Source organism: Neovison vison, chromosome 1 (genome assembly GCF_020171115.1).
Source record: "Neovison vison isolate M4711 chromosome 1, ASM_NN_V1, whole genome shotgun sequence".
NCBI classification, from domain to species: domain Eukaryota; kingdom Metazoa; phylum Chordata; class Mammalia; order Carnivora; family Mustelidae; genus Neogale; species Neogale vison.
In genome coordinates, this window is record NC_058091.1 from 58,235,934 (window position 1) to 58,259,603 (window position 23,670).

The 23,670-nt window shown below is 38.8% G+C and overlaps 1 protein-coding gene across 7 annotated transcripts in view; it reads right to left on the reverse strand.

Annotated features, from left to right (window-relative positions):
* Positions 1-23,670, reverse strand: part of UTRN (utrophin) — a 510,470-nt gene that overhangs the window by 344,734 nt on the left and 142,066 nt on the right. For all 7 annotated transcript variants that reach the window (XM_044247155.1, XM_044247163.1, XM_044247172.1 and 4 more), the window contains 10 exons: positions 23,002-23,103; positions 19,933-20,040; positions 19,471-19,650; positions 18,179-18,348; positions 14,509-14,632; positions 11,117-11,204; positions 4,769-4,998; positions 4,454-4,634; positions 1,984-2,129; positions 1,108-1,320 (listed from right to left, as the gene is read on the reverse strand). In XM_044247155.1, the coding sequence (XP_044103090.1) occupies positions 1,108-1,320; positions 1,984-2,129; positions 4,454-4,634; positions 4,769-4,998; positions 11,117-11,204; positions 14,509-14,632; positions 18,179-18,348; positions 19,471-19,650; positions 19,933-20,040; positions 23,002-23,103 (1,542 nt within the window). The remainder of the gene's footprint in view (positions 1-1,107; positions 1,321-1,983; positions 2,130-4,453; positions 4,635-4,768; positions 4,999-11,116; positions 11,205-14,508; positions 14,633-18,178; positions 18,349-19,470; positions 19,651-19,932; positions 20,041-23,001; positions 23,104-23,670) is intronic.

Sequence of the window (23,670 nt, forward strand, 5' to 3'; positions counted from 1 at the left end):
TTGACTTTTAAAAAGAAAACCCCAGAAAGATGCATCAGATTTGTGTACGTGAGAGTACACAAACAGGGTGGCCAGTTTTGCTTTATGACCTTATGAAGGAAAACCTGTAACCCTACATACACACACACACACGTATCCCAAACCAGCAACGGTACTTTGTTTACATTGCAAATAGATATTATTTTTTCTTTAAAAAAATATGTAAATGTTGGATATATATTTATATATATATATAGATTTAAATCTTCTATTACTAATTTCATTTCATTCATTGAAAAATATTTCTTGAGCGCCTTCTCTGTACCAGACATGATACCAGAAGTCCATTGTGAGATACAACAGTGGGAAAACACCCCACAACACAAAAGACCAAAGTAAGGAGACCAGGAAGACAGGGAGGAGAGTATCATTGATTCATTCTTCATCCTGACCTTTTCTAGTAGAAAACCAGGTGACTTGGTGGAGAGCACTTCTCCATCTTCCTCACAGGTAAAATGTTAAAATCCTGTCTTATCTGAAATTGACTTTTATCACCTTCTCCTTATGTCCTAACATTTGACCTTTCCTCTGGAACTTTATCACTGCTTCATCTGTGGACATTTTCAGATGTAGCAAAGGATCCTACTTCTGATTTTCACGTCCTTCAAATTACCTGTTTTCCCAGTTTGATGTCGCTTATCAATGGTTTGGTTCAGATTTTTACCTCCAAATGTCTAAAGTCTACAAAAACCAGCGTCAAAGACTCAGCTGTCTGCCATGACCTGGGCAATTTTACCACGCTAACAAAGTTGCCCTGTGACCTAATCACTAGTCTGAATATCACGCAGGCTCCTCAACCCCGAGATGTTCCTTCGGCCAGTTTTAAGGAATTTTCTCTTATCTTCAAGATCCAGTTCACCTCTGCAAAGAAGCCCTTTTGCAAAGCAAAAGCAAATGAGCATTTTCTCCACCACATCAAAAGCAAGTTGGGAATCCCAACTTATATACATAATAAATCTAGGACATGAAAAAATGTAAAATATCCATATAACAGATATTAGAGTCTTACTTGATAAATTACTACTTTGTTCTCTAATAAATTTAAATGCCATTAGCCTTGGGATTTACCTCAAAAGCTCTGAGTTTGGAGGTAATTTCTTCAAGTAAATGCACATCTTTGGAAACCTTGACCTTTAGTTTGTTCCACCTTCCCTGAACATCATCAAATTCTTGCTTATATATTTTTTCTACATCTGGAGAAACATTTTTCTCCAAAGCCTTTGTTTCTTCTGCAAGTTTATATAATGTAGGTTTTTGATTCTCAAGGATTTCATCAAGGGCCTGGAAAAAATGTTTAAAAGATTAAAAACATGCACAATAATTTGTACAGATGTAGTAATATGGACTATAAACAGCCTAAGGTCACTTTTTATAACGTATACAATTAAAAAAGAACTGCACAAAAGTCATGAAAAAAAAAATAAGCATAACCAAAAAAAGTTAAAGCTTTCCCTTCATGAATTATGTGTGGGCAAGAAATAATATATTCTCCACCCTAAAATCCAGTAAAACAATGCACTCAGTGAGGACCAAGTGTGCAGTGCTCAATGGTTGATCTGTTTTATCTGATGAAATAATACAGTCATGTGCCCTAAATAACCAGAGAAGCATTTTTATTCAATGCAGGAAAAAAGAACACATCAATTCAGTGATATTCATTTTATTAAAGATATTTGAACAGATTATGAGCAGGCTGAGAGTTCTAGACTAAGCACAATAGAAGGAGAAAATATGCTTTTATTCTATTAGTAATATTCAATCAGTATCTCTTCTTTTAGCTAAGGTACTACATTTTAGTAACTAACCTTCAAATTATAAGGAACTTTTGAAAATCTGACTGAAAATGACTAATATTTTTTTAAATAGCTGAAAAAATATTTCAAAATAAGAAATAAGAGGTATTAAAAATGACCCTACACTTTTAAGACCTAAAATATGTGTTACCTTTTTTTCCTGCAGGGCCTTCTCCACTTTTGTAAGATCATTCAAGGCATTCAAAGATGTCTGGGCCTTACTTTCAGAATCATTCAGTGTATCTTTCAGTGTTTTCAATGTTTCCAAATATGCATGTCCAGGTTGGCTCTTCATTTCTGTTTATTTAAAAATACTTACTTTTAGAAAATGGTGTTAGCAACCTAATATTATTTTATATATGCTGTTAATCTTCTCTATATAAGTGAATCCTAATACCTAATAAGTTAAACTCCATAATGAAAATTTAAAAGGGTCTCTGTTAGCTGCTAAGATAAATCATTCCATTGGTATTTCAGAGAGTCAGACAGTGACTTCATTCCTGCGGATGTTGATGTTTGAAATATTAACTAACTCACTATCATTTTTTCTTCATTTGGTCATAATGAACTGTCTCTCTAAAGATGGTACTACAATGTTTCTTTTGTCTCATCTAATCTCCTTTCCCCCAGTAACTACACAAAGAATAAAAGAACATCAAGATCCCCTCCACCCATCCTCCTCTGAGCTTGAACGGGTAGACTGACCGCCATGTACAGAGCGCTGGGTGTCAAACAGAACGCCATAGCAAGGCTACCACAGGTCCTCAGAGAGGTCCTGACTGCAAAAGCCAGCTGGAGTGATGTCTATTTCAGTCACCAAGGTAAAAATCACGGACAAGCAACACTTGTGTGGAAAAGAAGTAAACTCACGTGGAGTACAAAGATGTGAAACCAACCAGAAGCAGAAGTTAAGAAGCTAGCAGCATTAGTCACAACCGACAAAGGGCCTCGACAAAGGAATGGAGAAATAAAATGTGGTATAATACATACAATCAATAGAATATTAGTCAGCCTTAAAAAGGAAGAAAATTCTGACACAGGCTACCCACACAGATGAACTTTGAGAATGTAATACTAAGTGAAATACTCCCAGCACAAAAAACAAATGCTAGAAGATTCCATTTGTACGAGGTTATCTAGAACCATCAAATGCAGACAGAGAGTAGAACGGTGGCTGCCAAGGGCTGGAGGGAGGAGGAAATGAAGAGCTTTTGTTTAAGGAGTTGAGAGCTTCAGCTTCACAAGATGAAAAGGTTCTGAAGAACGGTTGCACAACAGTGTGAATACATTTAACGCTACTGAGCTCTGCATCTTCAAATGGTTAAAATAGGGGCCATGTGGCTGGCTCAGAGGGAGGAGCAAATGACTGTTGATCTCAGGGTCGTGAGTTTGAGCCTCACACGGGGTGGAGAGATCACTTGAATAAATAAAATTTTAAAAAATACATAAATAAAGTGGTTAAATGATAAATTTTATGTTATATATATTTTAGCACAATTAAAGACAAAAAAAGATAGATTTAGAACTTTCTTTCAGTTTCAGGTCAGGAACTGTGTTGTATTATGTAACGTTAAATAGATGGGTCAGTGTCCTGCTTTTTCAATTTACTGTTACGAAATATGCCTTTATTTCTGACAAGGACCTATACGAAGGCATGTTTTATAAGAGTAAATTTAAAAAGCAATACTCTGAAACATTTATTTTACACTCTAGGTTAACTGAATTCAGTGAACAAAAAAGCATAGTGTCCAAATGCCTTTCCAGAAGAAAGACAACATGACATATTTGCTTGCCATGGACTCATACAGATTCCTACAAGTCATTACAAAATCTACATTTGCTCCAAGGAAGGACATGGTTCAACATACAGCTTTTAAACATGCATGACCCATAACATTACATAGTACAACACAATTCCCGACTTACACAATAGCTAAGGAGAAAAACATAGGACAGATGAGAAACGAGCTCTCAAAGCATTTAACAGGTAACTTGCCAAAATCAGGTTTATTCCAAAAGTAAGAACTCTTTTTTTCAGACTCTGAGGTGCCTCTGGGTGGCCCAGTGAGTTAGGCACCCACTCACACTTGTGAGATCGAGACCCCGTTGAGCCCAGCATGGAACCTGCTTAAGATTCTCTCTCTCTCTGTCTCCCTCGGCCCCTCCCCACCAATAAACAAACAAACTGATAAATAAATAATTTCAGACTTTGAGAGACAAACATGACTTCTTTTCAAAGAGGAGATAGTATTGCTAAAACCATTTTTAGCAAACAGAAGTAAGCGATCATTCTTTTTAGCCTTACTAGTAAGGGTGTTAGTAACTGGGGGGCACGGCACCCTTCAAAAAAAACTTCTTAAAAGTCATTATCTCCTAGAAACATGATTTTAGAGCAGGTGAAAGCTGTCTGCACTTCTCCAAACAAGTGTGAATCCAGGCACTACTCTGAATATATTTTCAGACCCCCACCGTAGCAGGCAGAGAGGACAACAGAATGTGGCTGGTGCGGAACGAGGAAGTGCGTTCTTGGCCCACATGTGGGGAGTGATTTCTACGTTACGGCAAACTGAAAGAGAAGACAACAGAGCCCTCAACTAAGAAAACCAAGAGGATGGGTTTACCCTTCTCCAGCTGTTGCTGACCGCGCTCTAACTCCCGTCGCACAGCTTGGTAGCGGCCCAGAAGGCTCTCGAAGGCTTCCCGGACAAAATCTGGAGCAGAAGGACGAGACTTCAGGGCTGAGCAACTGGCACGCGCCTTTTCAATTCTGGGGTGGAGGGCCAGCAGATCTGTCAGTTCCCGCTACGGAAGAGGAAACAGGGTCACGGAACTGACCGAAGATGAATTCACCTAAATTTTACGATACAAGTGGCATCTTCTTCAAGTACAGGACTGGGCATAGAAGGCTTTCATGCTCTGGATGGTTCTCTCTTTACCTGACAGGGGTCCTTCAAACTCAGCGTGGGTTGCTGGGAGGAAGTTTGTTTCAGCCACTCCTCTTTCACCTTTACGGTCTTTTCGAGCTCATCAAGCTGCTTAAAGTAAGTATTTATATCTTCCTGTAGCTGAATCTTTCTTGCCAGATCTTCCAAACGTTGAGATACATCCTTCCATTCTGAGAACACCTTCTCCAGCACAGTTTTTATTTCTTCCGTAGGAATACCCTCTACACAGACATGAAAAAATAAGCAGATGCTTCATATGTTATTATAAAACTGGTTTTGAATTTGTTATAAACATTCTAACCTATTCAAAATAATGAGGCCATGTCACATATAATGATCACTCCCTTAAATCCCTTGCAACACAACAACAAAATTATAATGATGCCAGTAAGAGTAACTATGTTTCATTCCTTGACCAAAGTGGGGGAGGGGGAGCTGGAAACGGCTGTTGGGGAGAACATGCTATCCCCAGAGCCACACTAGTGGAGCTGCAGCCATGGACTTTTATAAAGAATATGTGTATCCACCATATGTGAATCCACCAGCTTCTAGATGGGACCAGAGAAAATCAGTGAATGCTGTGGACCTGTCTGAAGGTCTGATGTGAGAAGGTAAACTTTCTATTATCACAGAAAAGACAGCTGGCTGAACAATGGAAGAAGTAGCTCCAAAGAGTCTTTGGTGATCCAACCACAGCATCCTAGGAATTGCAGAATGAATGGCAAAAACTAGCATAGGGGGGCAACCTGGTTAGTGCAGAAGCATCAGGCCAGCAGCCAGCCCCAAGAGGCATCTGCAAACCTTCTGGGCATGCCACACACGGACCAGCAAATACCAAAATATCAATGCAGGGGTAAGATGATCTACCACATTCTGATGTTCTGAAACACATCAGGGGAAAAAAAGGCATTTTGTTTATTACTGAAGTCCTATAATTTTGTCTCATATATTTGAGAGGTAAAGAATGTAGAAATAATCATGATAGGTAATAAATTGTATCCCAGTCCTTCCCTGAGTATAAAACACATCAAATCATTGCAAATTACACTGAAAAAGTATGGGATATCTACAAAGGAATCTTTATCCCCTTGGGAGAGCATGCATGTCGAAAGAATGGGCTTAACAACTTTATTATTTGAGTAGGAGAGAGAAAAACAACGGTGCTTTGTAAACATATAGAATCGAAATCCAGGGTAATGAGAGCTCTAAGGAGTAAAGCGGCTGTAAAACAAAAGGTCCTTGGGATCCACAGACAATGCTATCTTAAAAATACTACAGCACACTGCATTCACTGAAAATTAGAAACGCAAACATGATATGACGTAATTGGAATATATCACCCACCTCATGTGCTGAAGTTCGCTGGCCAGCATCACACACAGGTAATAGCATATGAGACACAGGCAAATCACCCACACCACAGCCCAAGTTCATGTATCTCTACTAATAGGGTCATAAATGAAACAAATCACCATTTTCCTGGCATACCATCTGAGCAATGGGGATCTAGGCTTTGCATCTGTCGCGTTATTTCTATTTTAGGGGGCAAAGGAATAACATCAGCTACTTCACTTGCATGTCAGGGCAATTTATGCTAACCAAGAAAGAAGATAAAGCTGATAAAATGATGAGATGGAAAATTATCACTACTCATCTAGAAAACAGGCAAAAGGTAGTTATTCACTATAATATATTACAATTCATTCATTTTGCCTCTACAAACTAATTATCAAAATTTAAATCTCCCTTCCTCTAAGCTTGAGATATTGTAAGTTAGACAGATATCAAGTAATAATTAAAGCATAATTTGCATATCAGGCAAGGAAAACTATGTTCTCTTTTTAAATAATTCTTTCATTTTTTTTTTAAGATTTTATTTACTTAATTGTCAGAAAGGAGAGTGCTCACCCACAAGCAGGGGGAGTGGCAGGCAGAGGGGAGGCAGGCTCTCCACTGAGCAAGGAGCCCAATACCGGACTCATCCCAGGACCCCAGGATCACGACCCGAGTCAAAGGCAGATGCATAACTGACTAAACCACCCAGGTTTCCCTAAATTAATTGTTTTGCTCCCAGAGATCCTGAGTTATAAATTTTCTATTTCGATAAAACAACCAACTCTTCAATGACTAATCAAAGGCCCAAATCAATAGACCATCACCTTATTAATTATCTAAAAGGAATAAAACATAACATATTCCTGCCACTTACTTTCACTTGACTTTGCACTTTTCAATCTATTACTGTTAGAATCAAAAAAAATTTACAAAACACAGGACCACCATCGAATTCCATAGGCTAGTCATAATAAACATCATTTCATAAAGCCAAATTATCCAAGTTTCTAGCTAGTCTATCTTATTAGTTCACAATCTCTAGGAAAAAGATAGGCTGAACCAAGAAAACCAAATATAACAGCCACGAAAGTTGAATGAAACAGATAATTTCATTGTTTAAAACCTTTTTATGCTTCACGGGATACCACAAAACATAATTCAAATGCAGTAGGCAGTAAAGTCCCATCAAACGGGCGCCTGGGTGGCTCAGTGGGTTGGGCTGCTGCCTTCGGCTCCGGTCATGATCTCAGGGTCCTGGGATCAAGTCCCGCATCAGGCTCTCTGCTCAGCAGGGAGCCTGCTTCCCTCTCTCTCTCTCTGCCTGCCTCTCCATCTACACTTTCTCTCTGTCAAATAAATAAATAAAATCTTAAAAAAAAAAAAAAGTCCCATCAAACTTCTCTGTGGCAGGGCTTTTGCTGGAACCAGTTTGAGGAAATCAATGATATGATTATTGGAACGTCTGTTTTACCAAGGCCTTGTTTTCTAAAGGACTGAACCATTTATCTACAGCCTTACCTAGGCAGACTCTTGCCAAAATACACTCTGTAAAAAAACTTCCTCTATCTTAATTATCTGTGTTTCAGGGTTTATATCAAATTTCTTAGGGGAAATGGCAGGAGGTATGGTGCAGAGCAGCAAGAACCACCCAACTGTGCTTTCATTTCTGTTCAACATTTCTGGTTTATAAGAGCAGTAGGATTAAACAGCACTAAAGCCACATGGAGAGAAGTAATATACAAAACTATAAAATTAGAACAATGCATAAAATGGGAAGACAGTGGGGAAGATTTTTAAAAGTCACTTTTATTCTCTAATGCGACATAGACCCTCCTCAAAAAGCAAGAAATTAAACCCAGAACATAAAGACCCTATTCAAATCAACACCCCCATTGCCCAGGTCCCCATCCCACCTAAATGTAACATTTAAAATAAATAAAATTAGGGGGCATCTGGGTGGTTCAGTGGGTTAAGCAGCGAGCTCTTGATTTCAGCTTGAGTCATGGTCTCGGGGTCCTGGGATCAAGCCCCCATGTCAGGCTGCATACTCAGCAAGGAGTCTGCTTCAGAATTATCTCTCTCCCTCTCTCTCTGCCCTTCCATCCCACTTCTCTCTCTCTAAAATAAATAAATCAATCTTTAAAAAATAAATAAATAAAATTGGGATCCTGTAATGAATGCATTTCCTCTACCAATCCTCCAAAAAAATATGGTAATGCAAAATATAAAGGGTTTCCCATAAAATTAAACAGGTCTACTTATGTCACAAAATTCATTCCGTTACATAGCCATGAATACCATATTCCCCGATATTGCGCTTGGCATTTCACAAGTATCATTTTCACGTGAACTCAGCTTCCCAAGTATGAATTTTTGCAGATGCCTATTCACAGTAAGAACGCATGCAACAACAGCTGTACTCTGCTAGTGAATGCCTCACTTCCCGGGTGAGGAAGCAAAGACACAAATAGATTACATGACTCGCCCAGGGACACAAAACTAGAAGAGGGTAGGAGAACCTGAGCTCTCCCATCTCCCATTCTTACTGTAACACACCACCTCTCACCAACTTCTCCCCCAGGTAGCTTTTCCCACCAGCCTTAGCACCCAAATCCTGCCACGCCACCTAAAAGCTGATGCAGAAATGAGGGCCAATTCAATACCAAGACTCTGGAAAGTACCCATGTATGGACTGTGAAGTGATTCATGAAGGCACTGTGAAAGTACACTCACACCAGACAAAGCCTGGTTCCCCAACTGCAATGTTGATGTACAAGTATGAATCTACGATTGTGGGCGCCGGGGTGGCTCAGTGGGTTAAGCCGCTGCCTTCGGCTCAGGTCATGGTCTCGGGGTCCTGGGATCGAGTCCCGCATCGGGCTGTTTGCTCAGCAGGGGTCCTGCTTCCCTTCCCCTCTCTCTGCCTGCCTCTCTGCCTACTTGTGATCTCTCTCTGTCAAATAAATAAATAAAATCTTTTAAATAAATAAATAAATAAAATAAAATAATTTTTTAAAAAATCTACGATTTTAACTGACATAAATTCAACACACAATTTACTGTAATTCTCAAAAGAATCGGCATTTCCAGGGAAATTATGGTCTCTCTGTATCTCTAGATCTCTTTATTTTTTTTTTTAAAGATTTCATCTATTTATTTGACAGACAGAGATCACAAGTAGGCAGAAAGGCAGGCAGAGAAAGAGAGGAGGAAGCAGGCCCCCTGCTGAGCAGACAGCCCCAATGTGGGGTTCATTCCCAGGACCCTGAGATCATGACCTAAGCTGAAAGCAGAGGCTTTAACCCACTGAGCCACCAAGGCGCCCCTCTCTAGATCTCTTTAAAGAAATTTATGAAAGAGTAATTTCCAAGTGGGGTACTCACACCCAGAGTAACTAAGACACTGAGCCAGGAGGATTTTTTAATTAAAATACCCATAAATATCCCCTCTATTTATATTTTTAAAAAAGAAAAAAAATGAGCTGTACTAACACCTATGGATTGATAGTGGTATATTTGAATAATTTCCAAATAAACGGACATATATGGACACACCCATATTTTTGTATAAAAATGTGTCCGTGTGTGTGCCATTGTGTGTGTGTGTGTGTGTATGCATAATTTATTTACAAAATTTTTAAAAGCAGAGGTAAAAATAATCTGAAGTTTTTAAAAATGTGATTTTAGGGAGAGGATGACTGAACCATGAGGGACACCAGGGAACTTTCTGGAGAGATGGAATTTTTCTATATACTGTTATGTGGGTATGGGCTTGTCAAAACAGCACAATTAAGTTCCATGTATTTCAATGTAAATAAATTTTACTTTCTCTTTTTAAAAAGATTTAATTATTCATTTTAGAGAGGGGAGGCACATGAGTGGCAGGGACAGGAGGCAGGAGGAGAGGGACAAGCAGACTCTCCGCTGAGCTAGGAGCCCAATGTGAGGCTCAATCCTGAGGTTATGACCTGAGCTGAAATCAAGAGTCAGACATTTAACTGACTGAGCCACCCAGGTTCCCTGTAAATTTTGCTTGTTAAAAAACTATAAAAAATAATAATAACAACAAGGGGGTGAGGAATACGTAGACATATAAATAATTCAAGAATGGCAGAATATCATTAATTACTGAAGCTGGGTAATTGCTACAAGGAATTTCACTACACTATTCTGTTTGTGTCGTACATTATTTATATTTTCCAGAACAAAAAGTTAAAAAATAGAAAGACTGAAAATCACTCACTGAAGATTCTTGTCAAACAAATATTCCTAATTCTGCCTTGGGTATCTGTGGCTTATGTCAAAGAATATTGCAGAAGACCTCCAAAGCATTTACCATCATTGGAATAAGGCATAGGACTCACAAGAAAGGTCTTTCAGAGCTAGACCAAAGAAAGTATCATATGCAAAACTGACAGCAAAAATATTCATCTTTCCACTCCCCTGAGTCACTGAGGGCTAATGGCAAAGGAAAAAAAGTCCTTAAATACAGGTAAAAATTTCAAATACAAGTAACACCTTATCAAATTTAAGTATAAAAAAAATCAGCAGTAAATTAACATATTAATTTGGAAGTGATCAAAAATCTAATAACCTTAATGAATTTACCTTAATGTAACTTCATTTCCCAAATATCACAAAAGTAAAATTTTCTGTTGCCACCCCTCTTCAAAACAAATTCCCAGTATATAACCCTAAAGAAGGAGATTTTAAAATCTTCCACAGCAATCTTCAACTGCTCTGCTAAGCTATCAGAGTTTTAGGTTGTCTCTCTATAAAAGCAGAACAACTTCTCTTTTATCTGTTTTATAGAACAGCTTCAGCGCATAGGATTTCATTTGAAAAAAGATTCTGTTACCTAAAACAATTTCAAAAACCACTTTCTTAGGGGAAAAAAAAGGAAGAAAGGCTAAGGTGCAAAATAAATATATAATTTGTCAAACTGTAATTATTCAATGCTACCATCTAAAACACATTAAAAAATAATAATAATCAAGGGTCTCACCTTTCCCCATTTGCTCCAAAAGGATTTGTCCTGTTTGGTTTAATTCTTCCAGTCTGGGGCTTCTTTCTGTCTGTTCTTTTTCCAATCCCTAGAAATAAAATTCCAATATTAGAATACCACAAACTTTCTTCTCAATGAATGAAATGTTCACATTATTGTAAGTTTCAGGGTTTGTGTTTGTCCAAACACTCCCACATTCTCTTTCGGTGTTATAGTCAAAGTTGACATAGGAGAAATACTGCAAGACAAAACTATGCAATTCCAAGCTACCCTACAGAATTCCAAAGCTGATTAAAATTCAAACAAATAACATAAAACTTTGATTACTGAAAAAAACTTTGATTACTTTTAAAAAGAAAAAAATTGTACAATTGTGAGTTCCTATCAAGAGGAAACAATTAATTAAAAAAGGAAGAAACAATTAAAATTAGTGTTTTAGATCCAGGATATCTACTTGTATACATAACCTCAGTGTTTATGCCACACAATAAAAATAACTGTTAAGTGAAATGAGCTGAATATTCTATAAAAGAGATCACTGGGCAAAAATAAATTTAACAAGAAAAATAGAAACATTTGAGCCTTGATATTATTTGTTGGTATCATATTAAACTTAGGATCTAATGTAAACTTCAACCACAAGCATAGTTCATACATAATTTTAAACTATGATAATATGCTTTGGGACCCAAACTAAAGCATTTTGTTCCTCAAGTTTGAAGAGTGGCTCTTAATTTTAATATTTATGTCTCTATGGTTTGATATTCTCAATGTCCCTAATATCTCAAAGATAAGGAAGACAAAAGCTTTCCAGACTAGTAAGAAGGGTTGAACAAAATCATGAAGACATACACACACACGTACGCATAAACAGTCGGTATTTGAAATTTCTCCCACTCCTCAATTCACAACTAATCAAATTAACTACACAAACAGCGCCCATAAGAGCACAATCAAAACTTCTAAGGCAACCGTATCATTTCAACCAGAGAACCCAGAGAAGAACCCCACTTCTAACTTCTGCACATATAAGCACTATCCAATAAACTGTCCTACTTTGATCTGTATAACTCAATGTGACTATTTTATAGTCAAAGATGAAGAAATAACAAGAGATTCAAAGAAACACCACTTGTTTTGTTAAACGAGGTATCAGTGCAAAAAGTCACCAAACTAGAGAAGAATTATTGCCTATTCTGTGCAAATTGATTTGTGGTGATGACAGATTGAATGAGGGAATCTCCCCCAGGTGTGCCATCAGTTGGAACAAGGTAGTCCTTTACTAACACACAATTAAGCTGCTCTTTCCCCAATTTGCAAGAAAAATTAGAGATTAAAGTGATGGTTAACTTTTCTTCATTTTACATTTTTCCAACCCTCTTGGCATCTATCACTACTTGTCGAAAACAACAAAATAAGTGAACGTATAAATATGAAAGGAAAACATGGGAACTTCCAATCATGCCTCACACTAAAAAACACAGTCCTTATTCTTATCCCTTCGAATATTATAGTAAAAAAATCTAGGAGTAAAACTGTTCCTACGTCACAGGATGAAATTAAACTTATTAATATTTTCTGGAACTTGTTCCATAAAGATCACTGTAATTTCCACATTCTCTGCCTTTGAGAATCCGGATGTTAAATGCTTATTAATCTCATCTATGGGTTTTTCAGCACTGTGAGAAGCCTACGAAATGATGCAACACAGCTCTTCCCCATACAGAGGGCTCAGATAATGGTGCTTCTAGGCTAACAGCCTCCCACATCCCGTTTTCCACAGCCATCATTCCCTCCTTCCATCAGCCAAGAACTTTGCTGAGTGCTGAAAATAGAGGGTTCAATGGGAAATTATCCTCACTTCTTCTAAGCACGCACAGGCAGGCATAGAAACAAATAATGACATAAATGTAATAAGGGCTTTCACAGAGGTGTGGTCAAAGCAACATGGAAGTCCAAAGATGAACCACTTAAATCGTCCTAATGAGGCTAAAAGAGGCTTACTGGCTGGAGTGGAGGGCTTTTCAGCCACACAGCACAAAGGCTTAATAAGGGCCATTCTTAGCATGGAAAACAGCACGTGTGGTGAAGGCAGGGAAGTGAGCAAAGAGCAGGATTCGGGAGGGCTGAAGCTCTGGGTGCACATCAGAGCCATGTGGATTTCATCCCTGTTGCAGTGGGAAGCCATTAGTTAGCTGCCACCATGGAAGCCACCTGATCAGATTATTTTAGAAGCATCACTGGCCACAGAAGCCAAGGACTGTGAGAGTATAAGAAGAAAGGAAGGGTGAACCGTGGCAAATGCTGCAGAAGCAGCAGGTCGGAGGAGCAAACAAATCCATCTTTTGGATCTGGAAACCAATGCTCAACGGTGCCCTCTAAATAAAAGCACTGATAATGCAAGGACAGGACAGGAGTCGGTCTGAACTTCTCACCCAAACATAAGTTGACCAGGGTCTGACTCCAAACCGCCTCTCCAACCTGAACTCTCTACTATCTTACACACACACCTGGCACTAAACGGAACAACAACAAAAACGAGCACAATCCAGGTGTCCACTTCCATGCCTCTGCTCAGGGCACCCCTGCCAGCTGGTCCTTCTGGTCCCAGTGTGGGGCTACCTCACCCTCTGGACTTCCCCCGTGAAAACAGACCACCACAGCCTTGGGCTCCTCTCAGCCCCCATGGGAACACCGCTTTCTGGCTTACATCCCTGATATTTACACACATCTCATTTTGGAAATGTTCTCCAAAATCTTCACAAACTCGGTCACCGATATAGACAGGACTACATACACACTTGCTCTAGGAGTCCAAACACTTCGTGAAAGGATGCACACACCCCTAATGAACACCAAAGACTTAAGTCACTATAATCTCCTGTCACAATTTATAGTAACACGCATGAGGTACAAAGTAGCAGAGTTAAGATCCTACACATTTTCACAGTGTTTATTTTTTTTAAATATGTCTCTTTTCTAAAGAAGGTATATTGAAGGGATTTTGAGATTTGAAATCATTTGTTGTATTCAGAGTGCAAAATATCTTCAGCATACACAAAGTCATAGACATTATTAGGGACTAGATTAAGGGAGACTAATCAAGGTTAAAAAACAATACTAATAACTGGATCACACGTTAGAACCATTCCGTCCTGGACATCTCAGAAGTTAGGGGGGAAGGGGCAAAAAAAATCCCTCCCTCCACACAGGGATCTGATTGCCAGCCAGCTTGATTGATTCACAATTTACTACAATGTTCTAAAAGCTACCTTACAGCTACATTTATTTTACAGAAAGCCTTTGGATCCCATCACACCTTTATGTCAACAGCAAATCAAACCCTCAGTGAAATATTTTATTCACAAGGATATTTTTGTTTTATGTTTTACCTTCAACTTCTTTTTCATTTCTGAAGTTTCTTGCATCTTCTTATACCCTTTCATCTCTGCAGCCTGAATGGCAGTCTTTGATTTCAAAATGTAGTTCAACAGCTCTGCACTTACAGCATCAAACCTGATTTAAGATTCAGATGTTACTGTTTGTCATTCCTATTCTTCTATTGTTTCACTTGGCTCAAGAAACAGAGCCATCAAAACACCCACCAGGCACATGTTCAAAATATGCCTCCAAAAAAAAAAAAGATATCATAGACATAGAGTAACCAGGCAAAGTAAAATCACACATTTACATTAAAAGTTTGAAAAGAGGAATAATATTGTCACATTAATAAATAATTTTTAAATAACTGAATAACTTTAAACTTTGTAAGAAATCATTTGCATTTTTATAAACTCCCTTGGATAATGGAAAAGATTTGATTAGAAAATAAAAGGAAAAAGCAGGTACAGATATTCTTAAACTAATGTCTCCTTTAATTACATAATTACTGAGTTCAGTGTATGCCAGGCACTGGACTGGGCTCTTGATATGAAGGTAACTCAGACACAATCCCAGCCTTCATGGTGCTTCCTGTCTCGCTGGAGTAATGGAAAGTACAGGTAAATAAATCACAAGAGAATTCGCCAGGTGCTAACGCCAGGAATTCACCATAATGGCTCCTAATTCAGTCATGGAGGGATGGCTTCCTGGAGCACAACAGCGGTACTATGCCCGGGAGTTTTCCTTGCAAAGGGAGAACAAAAAGAAGGAGGACCACACTGAGAACAGCAAGCAGCTAGGCGTGGCTGGAACAGTGAGCACTAGACAGGCAAGGACCACTGCCAGCATGGCAGAGAGCCACACCAACCCACTCCTGAAAGGCTCTGCAAGACAGATTAAGGAGTCTGGGCACAACCAAAGGGCAACACAGAGCAGGTGAAGGCTTGAAAACACAGGACTGGCATGACTGTGCTCATCCTCTAGAGCTCACTGCACAGAAAAAATAAAGAGAAACAAGACCAGAGGAAAGCAGGCTGTGGTAGTCCCAGGACCCAAAACAGAGACGTGAGGATGGAAGGAGAAAGGGGACAAACCCAAAAAAGCCTGTGGAAACCACCACGAGCAGGGGCAAGAGGGGAGCACTCCCTGATCGCTGGCCATATACCAGGCCCTTTGCTAAGTGTTGTGTGTCTACGCTTAACTCAAGTAATCCTCACAACAACCCTGAGATGCCTAGACTATTATTATCCCTTTTAATGCCAGAGAAATGGAGCTCATGGAGGTTTTAAACAACGGCCCCAGGCTCCAAACCTATAGCTGGTAGAGCTCGGTGGGTCCTCCTGACCAGGACTCTACCCACAGGACTCCTCAAAACAACTCCTGGGGATTTTTAGGAACTTGAAGGTGAGCACAGGTTGTCTGATTCTTTTGGGGAAAGACCTTCAAGTGTTTCCGGTGAATTATGACTATTTGGTTTTTACAGAGCGGAAATGGTCTCAGGTCATGTTAACAGAGATCCCCATCATAGGAAAGAATTGTCCCTCCACAGCTTGAGCTGATAAAAACAGTCACCAGCAGCACCAAGAGAAGAGCAGGGGGAAGTAAGCTGCCTTTTCTGAAGCAGGTTTTATAAATCGTACTGAGCTCACATCAGCTCTGACAGCCCATTTTAAGACAAGCTAATAGTGGTTTCTACCGGAGACTGACGGCATTAAAGGGTCTGGAAAGCATGTCACACTTAGGATGGTTAGGGAGACTTTACTCTGAAGGCCCACAGAAATGGGAATATGAAACCCCCTCCCATACTGACGAGAGCTGGTGGGACTCCATATCGCCCCAGAAAGCAGAATTAGCCCTCATGGGTAGTCGTGAAGGGGAGGGACTTGGGCTCCCCATAAAAATAACCTAATAATGAGATCTCACTGCCCTCTATCACAATGAACTGGACATACAAAAGCTTCTATTTGTCCAGGAATTAACTGCATCAATCAAATCATGGACTGGAAGACTATGGTACTCACAGTTGGTTGCCCAACCCACAGACACTCCCCTCCCCAACTTCCCTCTGAGGTCCAACTCCCCCAGAATGCAAATAAAGAGACCAAAGAAGCCAGACAGTCTCAGCCTCCCGTGCACCCAAGCTGGGGGCAAGTGACTGAATCCTGGCCATTGAGACAGCGGGGAAAGTTAACCAATACCTTCTAGGCAAGATCTTTCTCCCTGATTGGGAAAAAAAAAAAGTCAAATAAGGAAAAACTGCCCCTCCTACATAAATATCAGGTTCTACAAGGATGCTCTTCCCAGTGCTCCAGCAGTGTCTTGGGAGCACCAGAGGACACGCATGATGGTGAAAGGCAACATCCTCGGAAAGGCCCTATGGTAGGAGGCTGAGCCCCACTATCCCATCCAAATGCCCTGTCTCCGGACTTCCTGTAAGAGAACCGATGTGAGAGAATTGATGACCTCATTGTTGAGGTCACCTTTGGTACAGGATTCTGTTGCCTGCAGCAGAAGGCACTCTCTACAACAGGCCCATGTGTGAGATTTTATAGCTCTGCACCCTTAGTTTTTTACAACGTTCCCTGCTTCCAAATGCACCAAGTCAGCACCGGAGAGACACGGGGCCAGATCTACTACGCCGAAAATAAACACTCGGGGAAGAAAAGACCTGTGGCAATATTCACATCAGGAGCCTCTTCTTCCTGTGCTGCCCGACCTCAACAAGTAAAGTGTCCGCAACCGCCGCCTGCACCTTGGGGGTCCTCCAGCCCCAGCAGGGAGAAGCTGGTAGGAGGCAGAAACACATCCTTATTATCAAAATGAAAAGCATCCAGTAAAATTGGAATCCCACTTCATCTAACAGAAGCTACATTGGGGAAATCATACCATTTTTATTCAGGCCCCAAATAATTCCCCATTTATCCCAGCACCAGGATTCTCCCATAGAAGGGAGAGACTAGAAGGGCTGATTTACAGCTCGGCTGCTCTGGGGCAGGTGAGGTCTGTTACCGGGGTGTCACACAGCCCAGCTCCACAGCGTAGCTGCCATATAGATGCTCAATTTCTATCCGATGGGATTAGTCCTTTTCTAAAGAGTCTGAGTTTCCTCTGAATCAATAAGACCAAAAAAAAAAAAAAAGACATTTTATGTCAAAGATGGATCTTTAAGCCAAGCCTAAAGAATGTGTTCATGAATCTGACAAAAGAATTGAAAAAGGAGGAAAATGTGGGAAAAAAAAAAAAAAAAGAGTGAGGGGAAAAAAGGAGACTACAAAGGAATGACTTCCCTGCATTTAGTATTTTTGGCAAGAGGAGGAAAGGGAAGTACAAAGAATAAGGAGATCTTTCTAAAGAAAAACCGCCAGGGTTCTCACAGTGGAAGAAAGAAGGAACAGGCAATCACGGGCAATCCTAGCCTTCCAAGGTAGACACGGGAAATGAAGAAGCAAGGGTTCTGTCACACAGTTTTCCAGACTGAACACAGGATAAATAGGATCACCTGAAACATTCAGATGCTTAGCCAGCTTGGAGGAGAACAGTCAGAAGCCTCAGGGGTAGTGAGGGGTTCAGCAACTGAATTTCCATAATAATAATTACATCTAAATTTGCATAGAATTAGTGATTAGTACAGATACATGATGTGCCCTAGTGCATTTGGAAGATGTCTCTATCCCTTCTCACTTTTTCTTAGCTTCAACATCCACAGGAGTCTGTCTCTTCTTTGGGGGAGGGGGCGGCGGCAGTTCTTGCTTAGATCTTTTCGTAGTTACTTGTTCTCTTACGCGGACGGTCTCCAAAAGATCCTTCTGAGGAATCTGGGACATCCCCAGTTTTGCCACAGCCTGAGTCACCTGAAGGATAAATCAGCCAGACGTTTTACTGTGTTGTCACAGCTTTACTGGCCTGTAATTCACACGCCGTCCCGTTCTCCCTTCAACAGTACACCGTTCAGTAATTACCGTATGTTCAGAATTGTGCAACCATTCCCCACCTTCTCACTGCAGAATAGTTTTATGATTTCCCCAAAAGAAACTCCATACCCATTAATAGTCCACCCCTGCCCATCCACCTCTTCCCCCAGGCCCTGCTGATGACTAACCTCTTTTATTATCTCTATGGATTTGCCTATTTGGGGTGTTTCACATAGAGAGAGTTATAGTGCATTCATTCAATCTTGTGACCAGCTTCTTGTGGTTAGCATAATATTTTCTTTCTAACATTTTATTTATTTATTTGCCAGAGAGGGAGAATGAGCACAAGGAGGGGGAAGAGAAGGCAGAGGGAGAAGCAGGCTTCCCACTGAGCAAGAAGCCCGATTCGGGACGCAATCCCAGGACCCTGGGATCATGACCTGGGATCATGACCTGAGCCAAAGGCAGACACTTAACCGACGGAGCCACCCAAGCGTCCCTTGCATAATATTTTCAAGGTTCATTCACACTGTAGCATGTGTCAGTACTTCATGATTTTAACCCTCAAACAATATTCCATTGCATGGATATACCACCTTTGTTTATCCATCCTTCTATGGATGGGACATTAAGCTGATGCACTTCTGCGCTATTATAAACAATAATGCTATGAATATCCATGTACAAACCAAATTTGTACTTTTTATAAAATCACTAATATATATTTTTAAATTAATAAGATTAAGATTTAAAGATGATTTAATGGATTCATGTCTAAAAGTTATCAGTTTACTAAGAGTTAACTTACTGGATATTAGATTTTCTGAAGATCTACTAAAATTTACTTCAGAAAACTAAAGATTTTTCACAAGTCAATTTCTCAATTTTATAGTAAGCTAGGTATAAGGAATCTACTTTTTAGTTTGCAGTTTATCTACTGTTCTTTTATTTCTAAATACTAAAATACAAAAAACTGAATACTAAAATTTCTAAAAACTAAAACTAAACTGAACATTTAATTTCTACTTCATGGCACAACATACAATCCAAAGCAAAAGGTACCTGGTTGGAGGAATCTTCAAGTCTCTGAACCAAAGAATCCCATCTCTGAGTTAGTTCCTCTGAGTCACTGTTGATCTTCTTGGACGCCTTGGGATTATCAAGTAATTGGCCCACATCCTGGCCAATCTCACTTAGCTGATCCAATGCTTGACGTTTCATTTCCATGTCTTCCTTCAAAATCTAGTATTTCAAATATTTATTAGAAGACCGCCTCTTAAAAGGACTCTATATTTCTGCCCCCTCATCAGGAAATGCAAACATACATTTTAGAGTAAAATTTACTTGCTACGCAGTTCACTAATGTTAAAATCTAAGATTCCTGGTTCTGGATCGTTACGTGGCAGTGTTCCAGGGCTGCACAAGGACCCATAACCTGTATTCACTAAACCACGTTAGCCAACGACAGAAAACACTAAAATGTCACAGGCTCACAGCACAGCTGTTGACAGCGACACCACTTACAGCCAGTCGTCGAATGCTGACACTTAGTTCCTTTTGGTCTTTGAAGTTGCTCGTCTGGACTTTATTTAAAGCCTCTTCTTTTTCAGTTAGCCACGCTTTCAACAAGCACTACGAGTAATCACAAAACTCAGGATTACATTTGGAGAATCGTTCGGTTATTCAATTCAATAGAGTTCCCAAGTCTCTAATTTTCATGCTAGTTGAGGCTTCACTCTCACCTAGGGTAGGAAGGACTTCAAACACCCAATCTCGAGACATGCATGGCCTAGAAATACATCTTTCTTTAAGATATTATCCTTCTTAGATTTGCAACAGACCAATCTGACAGTAGCCCCCACACCTGGGTAATTAAACCTAATTCTCAGGGAGGTAAGTGGATCTAAAAGGCTAAAATCCAATTACTATCCAAATCTCCAAAGGAATCACATTATAACTCTCAAGAGGCAGGAGAAAACTTAGGAACTGTCCTCACCCAGCACAGCATTTTAGGGAGGAGAGAGAGATAAGACATTATATATCTAAGATTACTTGGTTAGTTAATGAGAGAAACAGATCAAAGACCCACACCCCAAAGCCAATGGTTTTTCCACAGCATCATTCAGGAAAATCACAGTAATGCTCCAGGTTCAACATCAATTGTGATTAGAAGAGAAAGTTTAAGGATAGTCCAAAGCCAACATAAAGAAAAGACATTTAAACTGCATTGGCCAACATGAAGAAGATGTTCAGTAATGCAGAAAGAGAAACTTGAAAGAGAGATGGAAAACCACATGGCTGCTTTGGGATAATTCTTCCCACAATACAGTTATCTGTAGTAGAAGCTCTTTTCTATATAGTTGGAGGAAAAAGTCTTGGTTCTGTGTTAGTAGTAGAATCAATTCTTTCTCTAACTATTTTATTTATTTTCCTCTACATTCCACACACACACAAAAATGAACATTAGGAAATTAAATGGCAAATAGGGATCCTGTACTCAATATAGTAAAGGGGTAAGACATGCACATAAGTAACTATGGCAAAATTAAGTGCAGATACTACTATATATATATATATATATATATATATATATGGCTTATTTTATATTTCTAATATATAATATTTATATAATATAAATATAATATTATATAATGGTGTCTGCAGTATATTTTAATTTGGGAATTAAATACACACACACACACACACATTAAATGTCATACAGTTCCAAAGAAGAAGAGATGACTTCTAGTTTTAGTATAGTGGGGGAGGGAGAGGTAGTTTATAGACAACTTCATTCCTTGAGGAAAAGGAGAGCTCAAAAATGAAAAAACTGGTAAAATGACATTCCCTAGCAGATACCACCCCTTAAGTGAAAACAGAGAAGCTAGAAAACAAACAGAATATATTCACTCTTTCAAAAACACGAAAACAAAACAATGCAAACCCTGAGGAAGCTACAAGGTGCCGTGCATTGGGAAAAGAACAGTGAAGAGGAACCAGCACCACTCTTGTGGCACTGACAGTCTAGGAACGGGCTACAGACTGGGAAATCAGGGTTTGAACCTGGGGACATGGAAGGATGGAGGGAAAACTGAAGTTGGAAAGCTAGGCTGAAGTTCTTTATAGAATACCCTGCATGCCACACTTACACTTGGCCTGTCCTGCATAAGTATGGAACGAATTCTCAAGCCCATTTCTAACTGTTGTAAAGCCTCTACAATCAAGTAAAAGATAGTTTCTTAAAAGATTTTTTAACTCAGATTCAGGTTATTTAGTCTCACCATGCAAAAGCAAATTATCTGTATATTAAGTACCAGCGTTGTTTCCAATTCTACATCTTAACAAGATTCTCCATCCCTAGCACTAGCAGAAAGCCACTCAGAGGTTAGTTTTAAATCTAAATACAGATGGCCAAACTACTAGTCATTCCCTATTTTTAAAATTTCTTATTACCAAATTAAAAAGTGTTTCTGAATTTTAAATTATTTTACTTAGTATAAGAGGAACACAATGGTTTTCTCTAGCCATAATGTGTCCTACTGTCATTACTGAAGTGAAATTTAATTATTCTCTGTGACTCTTTGGTCTGAATACAAGGGCTCAAGTAAACATAAACATTTTTACAGTGAAATGAAAATATGTCAGAAGTCAGAATAAGATCCATCAAAGGATTCTTAATAAGAAAATTCTGGCCAAAGACTGGGGGCAGGAGGTAGTGATTAACAATTTATACTGGGAAAATTTTGCAACCTACTTTTTAAGATGTTCTCTCTGCCACCATATTTAGTAAACCACAAAACATCACACACTTGTTTTTATCCCTTGAAAAGAATATGCTCACTTTTTGTGGATGGAAATGAAATGCATTTTAAAGAATCTAAATGGACACTGAAATGTGGGAGTCAAGTATCTGCTTATTTTCTAAAACCACAATGTCTGACATTTTGGGAGAAAAGTTTTGCTTATTTGTATTCTCTTTTGATGGTTGCTCTTCTGGAAGGATGGAGGGTGGGCAAAGGGCCACACTTCTGACTGAAAACTTCAGTGGCAGCTTTTTATTTATCAGAGCCAGAAGTTCATTTGCCATAGTAATTCTTATTGGAAAAAATATAGTATTAACCCAGTATTAAATGATGGTGTTGCTAAATAATATTTTCCTGTTAATTTCAGTAGTTTATCTTGGTTAAAAATCAAGAAAAACTGTGATTTAAAATTCATAAAACATTGAGTGGATTCATTTATGAATTATTTACTGAGCTAAATGTGCTAGGCACTACTATGTTGATAAAAGTTCAAACACAATATCCAACACAAATACAATAAGAAATCATAATCATGAAAGTAGAATGTCTACATAATAACATAACGAACACATCAAATTAAGTGTTACTACCATGAAGCCATATACTATGATTTCTATGAATAAGTTACTTGATCGGTTATAAAATGCACAGAAATCTGATTTTGAAAATAATAAATATTGTGTATTTTCCTTTCAAAGGAAAGTAAACAAGATAAGTTTATCGTAATACCATCATTAAATATAGGTTACTTTTCACCATCTGTCACACCCATTATGGCTAAGTTTCATACCTGTTCTTCTAATAATTCCTGCCACAGCATATTTATTTCTTGTAACCTATTCCAACGTTCCTCGGTCCAACGGCACACTGCTGTCCAGCGTTCACCAAGTTTCTAGTAAAGGTAGAAACTATCCTTTGTCAACAGAATCTTAAAAGATAGTTACAATGATCTTTAAAGAAATTCATGACATCCATTGCTCTTTACTACAGAGTAACAATTTGTAAAAAACATTTTTAATAAAAATTGCTTTAAAATAGTACAGATGAATCCTATAAATTTATAGATGAGAAAAACTAATTTCCAAAGAACTTAACTGTTTCGTATTACATAGTTACAAAGTGGTACAGTTAGAACTCTGTTCTTTAACTTTTGACTCCAAATTCCTGCTCTTTCCATATCAGTGGTTTTTATATGATAATTTGACATTTTTCACATACCTTCAGAACAGAGCATACATATCTACTTTTTGTGCTTCAAATTTTTCAGGCTGTAATTATCTTTTCAAAAAAATTCATTGCATCAATTAACCACCTTTTACATGCCAAGAAATTTTCATATGGAATATCAAAAAGGAAAAAAAAAATTAACCTTATAAAAACTGTTTTGAGTTTCTGTAAGATTTTTTAAAATGCTCAGTTGATTTGTTCTGTTTATATTACACAAAAATCAGGAACAGAA